At 44.7% G+C, this 12,635-nt stretch overlaps 1 protein-coding gene across 7 annotated transcripts in view; it reads left to right on the forward strand.

The window, feature by feature from the left end:
* The window catches only part of STON2 (stonin 2), a 152,146-nt gene that overhangs the window by 60,297 nt on the left and 79,214 nt on the right, over positions 1-12,635 (forward strand). For all 7 annotated transcript variants that reach the window (XR_013827216.1, XR_013827217.1, XR_013827218.1 and 4 more), the window contains one exon: positions 1,827-2,021. Coding sequence is in view for 4 of the 7 variants with exons in the window: in XM_079913959.1 (XP_079770085.1) it covers positions 1,827-2,021 (195 nt within the window). In the remaining 3 variants the exon portion in view is untranslated. The remainder of the gene's footprint in view (positions 1-1,826; positions 2,022-12,635) is intronic.

Genomic DNA, 12,635 nt, shown 5'->3' on the forward strand with positions numbered 1-12,635 from the left:
TACAATAGGGTAACTTTCACTGACTTTTCAGAGCTTCTCCCTCATCAGCTGTTTCTAAAATATAATAAACCTAAAATAATCCTTATGCCAAAAAGGCATATTTTGGGGTAGCAAATCCTTCTGGCCTTCAGGGCAGAAGAGTGAACAATAATGAACCAAAATCCTTGCCCCCAAGGAGCTTGAATTCTAGCGAGGAAGACATGGGACATATAGGCTGTTAGAGATAACGTTTAGGAGAAATAAAGCAGAGAAGGGGACTTGCATCTTTGGAGAGAATAGCTTAGGAGAAGGTCACATTTTTACGGAAAATGGGGTGTGAGCCATAAGCATTCCAGATAGAGAAAAGATCTCTATGTTTTATAAATGCCTAAGAAAATAAAATGAAAATTCTCTGTAGTTTCATATTTACACCATGTCACAGATATTGCTATTTATTTATTCATTTTCCTCTTAAATCTCAGTATCTCTTCCTGTTTCTGAGCCCAACACCATAATTTGGATTCTCCAGCCAGGAGGCCTGACTGACTCTATGTTTTTGGACAAGCTACTTAACCTCTTTGAGTCTGTTACCCCCTGTGTAAAGGAAGACCACTGTCTAACTCTCAGGACCCATGGGCAAGATGAGATAACATTTGTACGAGTGTCTGACATTTCATGGGTACTCAATAATTGCTAGTTTCTTTCTTTTTTTTTAATTCTTCCTTCCCTGTCCACACTCTTTTCAGCACTTGTTTTCAGTACTTGTCAGTAAATTTGCGATCAGATTCTTATGCAACACGGTGGAGAAACCATGTGATAGGCAATTAACCAAAGACAAATTAGGAACATTAGGAAACTTGATTTTAAAAAAAGAAACTTTCCGAAGTGTTTTTTGCTAACTTCGGTGCTCAAGGTTACAGAGATAAAGCCAAGCCCTGTGCACTTCCCCCTTAAAGATATTTTTCATTGTATGCCAGGTCAGCAGTCCTAGTAGATCTGAATTTGTATATGTAAAAGTCTACAGATTCTCCAGTTACAGTCAAACTCAAGGCAAGCGGAGACATATCACATTCGTATGCAAATACATCTATATTCACATTCTTATCCCTTAATCCAATTTAGCTCTAATTTTGCAGTGCAAATCGGTAAGTTTTCTTGAGAGTGTTGGTGTGCCACTAAAAATGGAGGAAATGTAAGGGTAAGGGTAAAACTGCATGTAGTTTAGGTCTGAATGAAACCGAAACCTAGGTTTGGAAATAAAAGTAGAGCCTAGGGACTTCGCAGGTGGCACAGTGGTTAAGAATCCTCCTGCCAATGCAGGGGACACAGGTTTGAGCCCTGGTCTGGGGAGATCCCACATGCTGCGGAGCAACTAAGCCTGTGTGCCACAACTACTGAGCCTGCGCGCCTATAGTCCGTGCTCCGCAAGAAGAGAAGCCACTGCAATGAGAAGCCCACGCACCACAACAAAGAGTAGCCCCCGTTCGCCACAACTAGAGAAAGCCCATGGGCAGCAACAAAGACCCAATGCAGCCAAAAAAGAAAAAAAAAAGTAGAGCCTAAAATCACTCATATTCTTTGGTGAGCTTATCTTTGATTTGAGGGTCATTAGACCTTAATTGTAGTACTGGTTTTGACACTGACTCACTGGGGTCTCAGTCAATTAGTTTTCCCTGTCTATATCATGAGTGACACTTCCTTGCCTTGTACGGCTGTTGAGATTTCATAGTGCTTGTGTTGTTTTAGTGCTTGTCTGACTTTCATAACATCAAAGTCAGACAAGCACTAAAGATAAACAAAGTACAACTATTTATACTGTATGTTTTTGGTTTTCCGTCTGTCCCCAGCCATATCATTGACCATGCCCTGCTGGACGTGCCCTTCCTTCAGCTCCCTGAGGAGATGCCATCTGCCCTCCGAGAGCAGCTGGACCACACATTCTGAAGACACCAGTAGTCCTAGTCTTGGCCCTTCATACACAGGCCTGCAGCTCATCAGTGCTGAGGAGCAGAGTGGCCTGGCTTCCAGGGCCGACTCGACTGGTAAGATGGAGCCCCAAGCCAGAGGGCTCTGCAAATCACTTTTGGTGACCTGTTGTCACTCATCAAATCTCTGCAGCCAGCTTTGTTTGCAGAATGAGTTCAGGCATAGTCATCCAGTCAAAAAGCTAGAATCCTGAGTGGTTCAAAATTGCACTGGGAAAAAACATGCACACAGATTGGCTGGTTGGTTGGCAAGGTTATCAATACTGAGAAACCATTTGACAGTGTATCTTAAGGGGCTGTTTTCTGACTGTTCTGTACAAGTACGGTTCCCTGTCAATTTATTTTCTCCTTGGTTAACCAAACTATGTGTAATATGAACAAGGCTGAATCTTTCATCCTACCACCCACGCACCTTCCCTATTCAGCAAGAGGGAGGTTACATTTAAGCAGAGAAAAAAGAAATGTTATGTGAAGTGGAATGAGAATCAGGATGCAGCCACTGTGTCCAGAGTACAGATCATTTCGCAGTTCTGTTTTTTCTGTTGTGCCTGGATTGAGCTATGCACCAGTGTATAACATCCCATGTTCTCATTTATTACATTTCTGGTAGGTGTAGGGTGGGATGCTGGCTGGCTTTGCAGGTAGAATATGGGCCTGTCAGCAAGCACTGTATTATGGGTTGGGTTTAGGGCAGCATTGGAAAGATGTGTGTGGTTAGTGTTTTGGTTGTTTGGCCCAAGGGATTGCTTTCCTTTGAAAGTGACAGAGTTACTGATGGTTTCTCTGTAGATGAATTTACCCAGTGTGTCCAACAATATCTGTTTTTCCTTCTCAAAGGTGTGCTTTAGGAATTTGTTTCTGGATCATTTTTCAAACTTGGGTAACATTTGTCCTCACGGTGTGTGCTACTGGGAGGTTCTACAAGTAAGAGTGATCCCTCTTGCAGACTAAAGGGTTGAGACAGGATTTGGTTTGGTATTTGATAATATTGCAAGGAATCCTAGTTTACGATGGTTTCTCTCTCTTCACAAGCCACCGTTCTTTATTGCATTTTGTTTGCACTGACACACTCAGTTCTGGTTGATGCTCTGTGACAGATGATCTTGATCAGCAGCTGAAATATGCCCTCATACCCCCCTCTCCACCCTGGGGAACATTTCATGGATGGGAGCATCTTGTGGATGGGAAGTCACAAGCTGAGGTGGTGAGGAAGAGAGGCGGTGCTTGCCTCCCGTTTGCATCTCCTTGCCCTCAACCTCTTTGCCAAGCCTTCCCGTGGAGGAGGCTAAGAGCACACAGACGCTGGAGTCAGACTGCTCAGGTTCAGATCCTCCTTCTGCCATTGTGACCTTGGGCAAGATTTTTAGTATCTTTACGACTCAATTTCCTCATCTGAAAAATGGCCGTAATAATAGTTCTTACCTCAGCCAAATTATTACTCACTCCAAGTGCGACAGTTTATGTACAACGTCTTAACATAATGCCTGACACAGAATGAATGATCGTCAAGGATGTGATTTCTTCTCTCTCCTGCCCCAGGGTTCTTATTGCTTTAGAGAAGTAGAGGTGGGCTCCTCACTGCAGCAAAAGTCAAGATCTCTAGGCTCAGGCTGTTCTTTTTGGTGGCCTCTTTACTTAGGTGAAAATTGCTTTAATTCCTAGAGGTTCAAATGATGAAGATCAGAGTCGTAGCCTGAACTGGACATTGTTAAGCTGTCCCCAAAGCTTATAATTATGTTTAGTATCTCCCTTTTCATTGAGAAAGCCTCCTGCCCTGTGTTGTTTTGGTCAGGGTCCTAGCAGGAAGCAGATGGTGCCCTCAGAGGGGTTTATCTGAAGAGAGTTTAATGAAAGAACTGCTTACAGAGGCAACAAGACCTAGATTCATGGAAGAGGGGCTGCCCCACAGGTGCTATGGCTATAGAAGGAACAACACCACTGCCAGAGACTTGGCAAAGTGGGGAGAATAACTACCCAGATCTTGTGTTGGTCCTCGCATCAGCGGATCTTGTTGGAAACCAAAGGGCATGGAGCCCTGGTGAGGCAGCCCACAGCAGTCAGCCACCAGGCCACAGAGCAGGTGTAGAGAGGTGGAGAATGGCTTTGGAGTGAGGGGTGGTGGTGAAGCAAATGGAGAATAGCCAACACACTTTGGTCCCTACCAGGAACTAAATGTCCTGCAGGCTGGGGTCACTCCAGAAACACAAATGCAAAACCAGGACTAGAGAATGATGAGTGATGCTCTCGGTTCCCTCCTTCAGCAGGAGGCGGTTTCTGCAGCTACAGGGAGGCTAGATGTGTGGCCTTTTAGCAACCGTCCTCTTTTGCAGAAGTAGTAATAATCATAGCCAGGACTTACTGAGTGTGTGCTGTGTGTCAGATGTGGATTATCTCTGCCTTTACAAGAATCCTGCTGGCAGGCATCATTCTCATATCCTAGTTGACCCTGAGTCTGTAGAAGGTTAAGAGACTTGTCTAAGAGAACACCGCTAAGGAATGGACAAATCTGTGTCTTAGTTAAAGTTCCAAAGCCTTTTCCAGTGGCTCCCAAACCTGGCAGTGCCAGAGTCATCATGTTATCAGTTTGCTGTTACCTTCCAGACCTGCTGTACAGATAGGTATAGCGGAAATACATATATATACCTGACCGGTGCCAACAGGGTGGAGTTCTGGCTTTGAAAAGCCTTTAACTCATCCTGGGTCCCAGGATAGAAGGAAGATAAGGAAAAACAAGGTTTAGGAGGACGACCAAGTATTTTCGAAGCCTGTGGCACTTACCCATCTACCCCAGCAATGGGGAATTTACAGATGCTTTCAGTTGAGCTATTGAGAGCTTCAAAGAAATTGATAAACATGGAAGAGTGCCCCCAGCCAGGTGGCTACCCATCCTCTGCCCAGCACCGGGCCTGTGGCACTGGCCAGCCTCTGGGAGAGCCCTACTTTGAGGCTGGATGTTTCAGTCAGGGTAAACTGAATCCCTCAGGCTGGGGAGCAGATTCTCATCCACCTCTGTCTCCCCTCCCTGGAGCTTCTCTTCCTCATCTGTGAAATGGGGCTGGGCACCCCTGCACAGGCAGGGCAACAGGGTGTGTGCAGAGGTGTTTCGTACAGCGCCCTAGGAGTAAAAAAACAATCCTAATTGAATAGCCCTGTGCCTTATTTCCCTTTAGCATGGGAAATGAGGGTAATTATTGCCTACTCCTTTATTGCCCCAAAGAGGACTGTAAACCATACGCGTTGTGGGATGGGATCAGAGAGGGGCTTCGCGGTCCTCAGCAGTGAGCCGGGGTAAGTGGAGAGACGCTGCGGGGTTTCAGGATGATGGGTTCCTGTGCTGAGGGCTTGGGGGTCCTTGGGAGGACCTTCCTTGGGGAGACTTCTGTCATTTATCTGCCCACTCTCGACCCCCATGTCCTTTAGCATTGCGGAGGGAAGAAGAGGGTGAAGAGAAGTTGCCCCGCCAGCCCAGGGGTTTCCCTGCAGATGCGGCTGGGGCAGATGCTCCGCGATTCATCTCCTGTGTGGAGCGGGATTATGGTGGCCCAGGCCCGGCCTGTCTGCCTGGCTCTGTTGCTCTGTACGAGGCCACAGCAAGCCGTACCTCCTCGCTGTCCTTTGCGGCAGGAGTCCTGCAAGAAGCTGGCATCCCCACAGGGCAATCCCGATTCCCAGCATAATTGTGCAGGGAAGGACTCTGTGATCAGCCTACACTTTCTTCTCGTTTTCTCACTAAGGGGATAATTAGCAGGAGGAAGGCAAATAAATCCCCAATCCCCTCACCTTGGTTAAATCACGGGGTGTGGGCAGAGCTGGAGAGCAGTGTAGAGGTTTGCTCTGGGGTTTGGCTTTCCAGTGCAAATGGCAAAAGTGGGACTAGGCAAGATCCCTAATAGCACCCCCTGTCTCCCCAGGGTCCCCTTTCCCTAGATGACAGGCACACCCTGTCATCACATACAGTAGCTCTGTAATGCCCCTAGTTTTACCTGAGTTGATAAATGGTAAGAGGGTCGAAGGAATAAAAATAAGCCTTCTGCCTTGGAAGTCCATTGCAACCAAGAGAAGAGAAAACACAAAAATGTTTACAGTGGCACAAGCTGCTGTTAAGTAGTGGGCCTCCATTTTGGTTGCACAGGCTCTGGACGCGCAGGCTCAGCGGCCATGGCTCACGGGCCCAGCCGCTCTGCGGCATGTGGGATCTTCCCGGACCGGGGCACGAACCCGTGTCCCCTTCATCGGCAGGCGGACTCTCAACCACTGCGCCACCAGGGAAGCCCCTGGGTTTCTTTTATGCATAAGAAAGGTGTCGGTTTACGTGTGGGATGACAATGCTCAGGTGTACATGCAAACTGAGAAACTTGATGCTGGGTGAAGCACATAGCAGGTGTTTAATAGTTGTCTGTTGAATGGATCCTTGCATGAAAGGAGTGGGATTCCAGGTGGTGAGAGTCATCTGCATCCCAGACATCTGTATCCCATTTGGGTTTAAGAGTCCAGCATTTCTCCCAAATGTGTCCCATGCAGCCGCCTAAGAAAAGCCAGGATGCTGGGGCCAACGAGTTAGGTTATGACCTGCCACCTTTGTTTTTTTAAAAAGTATTTATTTTATTTTTTAATTTTCGGCTGCGTCAGGTCTTAGTTGCGGCATATGGGATCTTTCGTTGCTGTGTGCAGGCTCTTTGTTGTGGTGTGCGGGCTTCTCTCTGGTTGTGGCACGAGGTTTCCAGAGCACGTGGGCTCTGTAGTTGTGGCGCATGGGCTCTGTAGTTTGCGGCATGTGGGCTCTCTAGTTGCGGCACGTGGGCTCAGTAGTTGTGGGGCACAGGCTTAGTTGCCATGCAGCATGTGGGAATCTTAGTTCCCTGACCAGGGATCGAACCCATGTCCTCTGCATTGGAAGGCGGATTCATAACCACTGGACCACCAGGGAAGTTCCCCTGCCACCTTTGCTGGAGATTCGTAACATGTATTAGCTTATTAAAAATTTTGAAAAGTCCTGAAATGATATGGTATTTATGTATGTATCTATGTATATGTATAATTTATATTTATATGTGTGTGTATATATATACACACACAGACACATATATATTTATATACACATACACACATATATATATTTATATACATCTACAAATCATTTTAGTCTTTCATTAACCCATAGTGCGTATCTGGTTACCTGGTCAGATCTCAAGGTATAGAAACCCAAACATACATAAATTAGCAAATTTGAGTTGGAAGTGCATGCCGTTGCTAAAGTGTTGGGAAACCAGAGAAACCAGAAAGAAATATTTTGACAAACTTTCCTGGATTTACAAAGGTAGCTCTACTTTGTCTCATGCTCTGCTATACCTCTTGGCCTTTTTTAAAAATTCTAATTCAATAGACTCAGGAATACATTTTGCCAAACGTTCTTTGTATTTAAACCCTCGTGGGCTTTAAAACAAATGTAGACCAGATGTTCTTGATTTATTTGCATTTAACTGATCACAATGGAATTCTGCCAGAGCAGTAGGAGATCCCCAGGGATTTGGGCCTCTTCTTCCCCCCTCCCCTCAGAAACAAGTGTTTATGATGGGTAGAAATCTATGGACTCGGGAGTTCAATTTTTGTGACAAGCACTTTTTATATGCTTAGAAAGTTTCTGTTGTCATGATTGGTTAAGGATAGAATGAGAACATCACCGGGGCCGTGTGCCTCTTTATAAGATGTAACACGTTTCTCTGTTGCCTGTTTTGTCGTAATCCTGCTGCAGCTGGTAGAACACTAGACCAGGGGGCCCAGATTCCCAGTAAACAGTAATTATCATTGTGCATGATGGGGCTACAGGGGATTCTTGTTATTCTTAAGGCACATTTGTATTTTATGATTCTTTTTCACCTTGAATATATTTTGCTTGGAAAACAAAATGAGCTAACTTATTTTAAAAATTCTTTTGTCTAACTATGAATTTCAGTGATAATTTGTATCCCTCCTGAGTAATAGTGCCCTCCTCAAAATCGAAGAACAGTAGAACATATTTTTAAAACAAATTACATCTTTTTCTCTTTCATTAACAAATAGAAATTTGGCCCCATTTCTGTTATTAGGATGCCCCAGGATCCTTGATATTGTTGTTCCCATTAAGTTGTACATTTTGGATTTTTTTTTGTTTTTGCGGTATGCGGGTCTTTCACTGCTGTGGCCTCTCCCGTTGCGGGGCACAGGCTCCGGACGCGCAGGCTCAGCGGCCATGGCCCACGGGCCAAGCCGCTCCGCGGCACGTGGGATCCTCCCGGACCAGGGCACGAACCCGTGTCCCCTGCATCGGCAGGCGGACTCTCAACCACTGCGCCACCAGGGAAGCCCTACATTTTGGATTTAAATCAGTATTTTAAAACTCTAATGATTGCTCTCTTTGAAAATTTCTTTTCAAAGAGGTTCAAAAGTTTCTCAGAAACACAAATTTTTATTGAGTAAAACTGGTATTTTGCCAGTCATTGCAAATACAGAAAAGAGTGAAGTGTATGACATCTGTCTATGAAGAACGATAACCTACAAATTTTTGCTGTTCAAAGGATCATTATATATAACTTAAAAAATAGTTTTTAGCTATGGAACATCTACTGTATGCTAGGAATGTGTTACACACATGCACAGACACATTTAGTCTTCATAATCTTAAGAGTAGATATTACTACCCCATTTTGTAGAAGCAGAAACACAGCTAAGGAGATGAAATGATTTGGCCAAAGTCACACAACTGAAAGGGTAGTGTTGGGATTCAGTCCAAGCCTCTCTCCTCAGTTTCCCTGCCTGGTGCCTGGTAATGAGAGGCTGGTGTTTGTGAATACAGTGAGTTGTGGGCAGCAGTTATAGAGAACCTTCTGGGGGCCCAGCGCTGCTTCCTCTGCATCCCGGGAGCTATGTACAAACCTCCCTCATGAGTTTATCTCATTGGGTGGCAGTGACTTGTTCAGGAGTCCCCACAACACTGAGGCCTTCTTGGAAGCAGGAACCACATCATATTCATTTTATATTCCCAGAACACTGCCTGGCACGTTGAACTTACGCAGTGGACATTTGTGGAATAAATTAACTATTCTGATATAGGGCTAGAAGACCCTTGTTCCCAATCCTGTTCTCCAGTTACCTAGGCTTAAGTGTATTTGCTAATTGAAATGTAACTTCATGACAGGGAAGAACTAAAAGGGAACAGATAGGTGCAGCCAGTGTGTAAATAAGACTTTTTTCCTGTGTTTTCACATGTTAGCCATTTATCCAGTCATGTCCATTCATTTTGTTTTCCTGTTCTTATTTGGGTTTTACTATAGTCTTTTAAATTTTCTAAAAAACAATTGACGTATGTGTGTGGGTGCAGTGGGGGGTTCTCTCTCTGTCTGGGTATCTCAGAATTTCACTTACCCTATATATTCTTTGACCAAAGCAGCCATATTTTCCTTTCCTATTTATTTAGCTCAGAGAGTGCAAAGAAGGTGATTTGGGGAAAGCTTTTCTGTGATATTGAAATAGGTCCTTGTGATTATTGAACCATCTATGTAGACCAAAATATGAGAAAGAGTGGTAGAGTTTAAGATGCTGTGCTCCATACAGATTATCTAAACTAGATATTTTAGAAGTACTTAATAAAAAAACCTGTGACCTCCAACCAGAGATTTTGCAAGTTCCTTTTAGAATTGCTAATGCACTAGTCCTGAAGAGGAGGTGACAACTGTAGTGCCTTTTATTCATTACTTTCTGTGGTGGTCTTTGTAGTGTTATGATCTTCCTTTTATAGATGACAACACCAATGCCCAGAGCCACACATTAGTTAAGGGACAGAATTAGGATTGATGTCCAGGCTTGTTGACGCTGTGCAGCTCTGCCCGTCCTGTGGCTGAGCTCTCTGCAAGGACCACTTCACTGCACCCAGTCCTACAGGGCGGAGTTTAAGAGGACAGACATGTGGACACAGGGTGGGAAGGGGAGGGCGGGACAAATTGGAAGATTAGGCTTGACATAAATACATTACCATGTGTAAGATAGATAGCTAGTGGGAACACGATGTATAGCACAGGGACCTCAGCTCAGTGAGAATGAAAATACTTCCACTTAGAAAATTAAATATGTTACTAGAGCATTTTAAAATTTCTTCTGTGCTATATGTGTTTGTTTGGGGGCTGGCCTGTTTGTTTGGGGGTTGAGTGCTGGCCTGTTTGCTTTGTGGGGGAGGCCATCGTTTCAAACATTGCTGTCATATACTTGTGATTTTTCGCTGGCATGATGGTAGTTGCTTACTGTTTGCAGGAAGTAGATATAGAGTGACGGAAAGCCATGATCTTCTGAGTTTGACAGACCAAAGACCACTCCTGCTACTTCCCTGCTCCGTGACCTTCGGCAGATTATTTAACCTCAGTGACCTTTAGTTTCCTCAACTGTAGAATGGAAATAATAATGATAATTGAGCTTGCAGGTTTATTTTGAGGGTTCAGGGAGACCTGGAACATAAAGTTTCTGGAATAAAATAAGGAGTAGTCATTATGATGATAGCGGTATAATGCGGTTTTCAGAATTCCTCATGTTTTAGAGCTAGGACTTAGTCAATGGGAGGAAAATTCTTTTAAGTTGTGGAAAAACGGCCAAGTGGAACTCCGAAGAGGTTCTCCTTTATGTCCTTGGCTAGTTTCTGTAAACTGCCTTTACAGAAAGGCAGTTTCTTTTATTCTTTCTGTTCTCATTGACTGAAGGGTGGGCTCACTCAGCATGCTTTGTGAAACCACTTGTGTCTATGGCATTTTTCTGCAGAATTAGAATCAGGAAGAAAAGCTTCCCTGAGAAGAGGAGGGAGGGAGGGTGGAGGGAGGGGGAGGGCTGGATGGGGGTAGGGAGCCCATGCCAGGTTTACTTTCATGAGGTGCCTCGCCCCTCCTCCTCTTCAGAATTGGTTTGTTTGGACAAATTGGTTGCCTCAAGCAACACATCATTAGTTTGAGCCGGAATGTATCCCGGGAGACTTGCCGCTTTCCCTTTGCCAAGTAATTGTCCTTTTCCCAAAGAGGATGCTGGGACTGTGGAGGCATTTTCCACTTTGGCATATTTCAGTCCGGCCCCCCCACCTCCCTCACACTGAGTGTCTGCTGCTTGCACTGCGCATTTAGAAAGCAACCGGTTGGGAGCTGTTAATCTTTGTTTTCAACTCCAGAATTTTGTCATCCTTCCTTAAACCCTCAGTACTGGTGTCTAAGGAAAGAAGATTGTACAGGCAGACCTCGGAGACATTTCAGCTTCCCTTCCAGACCACTGCAACAAAGTGAATATTGCAATAAAGCGAGTCAGGCAAAGTGTTTGGTTTCCCAGTACATATAAAAGTTATGTTCACACTCTAGTATGTTATGTGTGCAATAGCATTATGTCTAAAAAACAGGATAGATACCTTAATTTAAAAATCCTCTGGAGGCTTCCCTGGTGGAGCAGTGGTTAAGAATCTGCCTGCCAATGCAGGGGACACGGGTTCGAGCCCTGGTCCAGGAAGATTGCACATGCCACCGAGGAACTGAGTCTGTGTGCCACAACTACCGAGCCTGCACTCTAGAGCCCACGAGCCACAACGACGGAGCCCATGTGCCACAATTACTGAAGCCCGAGCACCTAGAGCCTGTGCTCTGCAACAAGAGAAGCCACTGCAATGAGAAGCCTGTGCACTGCAACCAACAGTAGCCCCCGCTCGTGACAACTAGAGAAAGCCTGCGTGCAGCAGCAAAGACCCAACGCAGCCAAAAATAAATAAATAAAATTTAAAAAAAGCTTTGTTGCTAAAAAATGCGAACCATCATCTGAGCCTTCAGCGAATTGTGATCTTTTTGCTGGTGGAGGGTCTTGCCTTGATGCTGACTGATCAGGATGGTGGTTGCTGAAGGATGGGTTGCTGTGGCAACTTCTTAAAGCAAGACAGCCATGAAGTCTGCTATGTTGGTTGACTCTTCCTTTCAGGAATGATTTCTCTGCAGCATGCAGTGCTGTTTGATAGCATTTTACCCACTGTAGGACTTCTTTCAAAACGGGAGTCAATCCTCTCAAACCCTGCCACTGCTTTATCAACTAAATTTATGCAATATTCTGAATGCTGTTGTCATTAAATACATTATCGCAAATGTGTTGTCATTTCAACCGTCTTCACAGCGTCTTCACCAAGAGTAGTTTCCATCTCAAGAAACCACTTTCTTTGCTCATCTGTAGGAAGCAACTCCTCATCTGTTAAGGTTTTATTATGAGATTGCAGCAATTCAGTGACATCTTCAGGCTCCACTTCTAATTCTAGTTCTCTTGCCCTTTCTACCACAGTTATAATAGTAACTTCAAAAATCACTGATCACAGATCACCATGACAAATGTAATAATGAAAAAGTTCGAGATATTGTAAGAACTACCAAAACGTGACACAGAGACATGAAATGAGCAAATGCTATCGGAAAAAATGGCGCCGATAGACTTGCTAGATTCAGGGTCACCACACACCTTCAATCTGTAAAAAACAAAATATATCTGTATACCTTTAAATATGGTATTGGCAGAACTTTTTGTTATCGTATGTATGGTAGTGCTACCCAGAAGAGCCTGGATGAAATCCCAGGAGTTGACTGGAGTTCTGTGACTGGGCAGGTATGTGCCCTCTGCACTCCCAGTTGCTCGCGTTTC

The sequence above is a fragment of the Stenella coeruleoalba genome (genome assembly GCF_951394435.1).
Source record: "Stenella coeruleoalba genome assembly, chromosome: 2".
Lineage (NCBI taxonomy): Eukaryota > Metazoa > Chordata > Mammalia > Artiodactyla > Delphinidae > Stenella > Stenella coeruleoalba.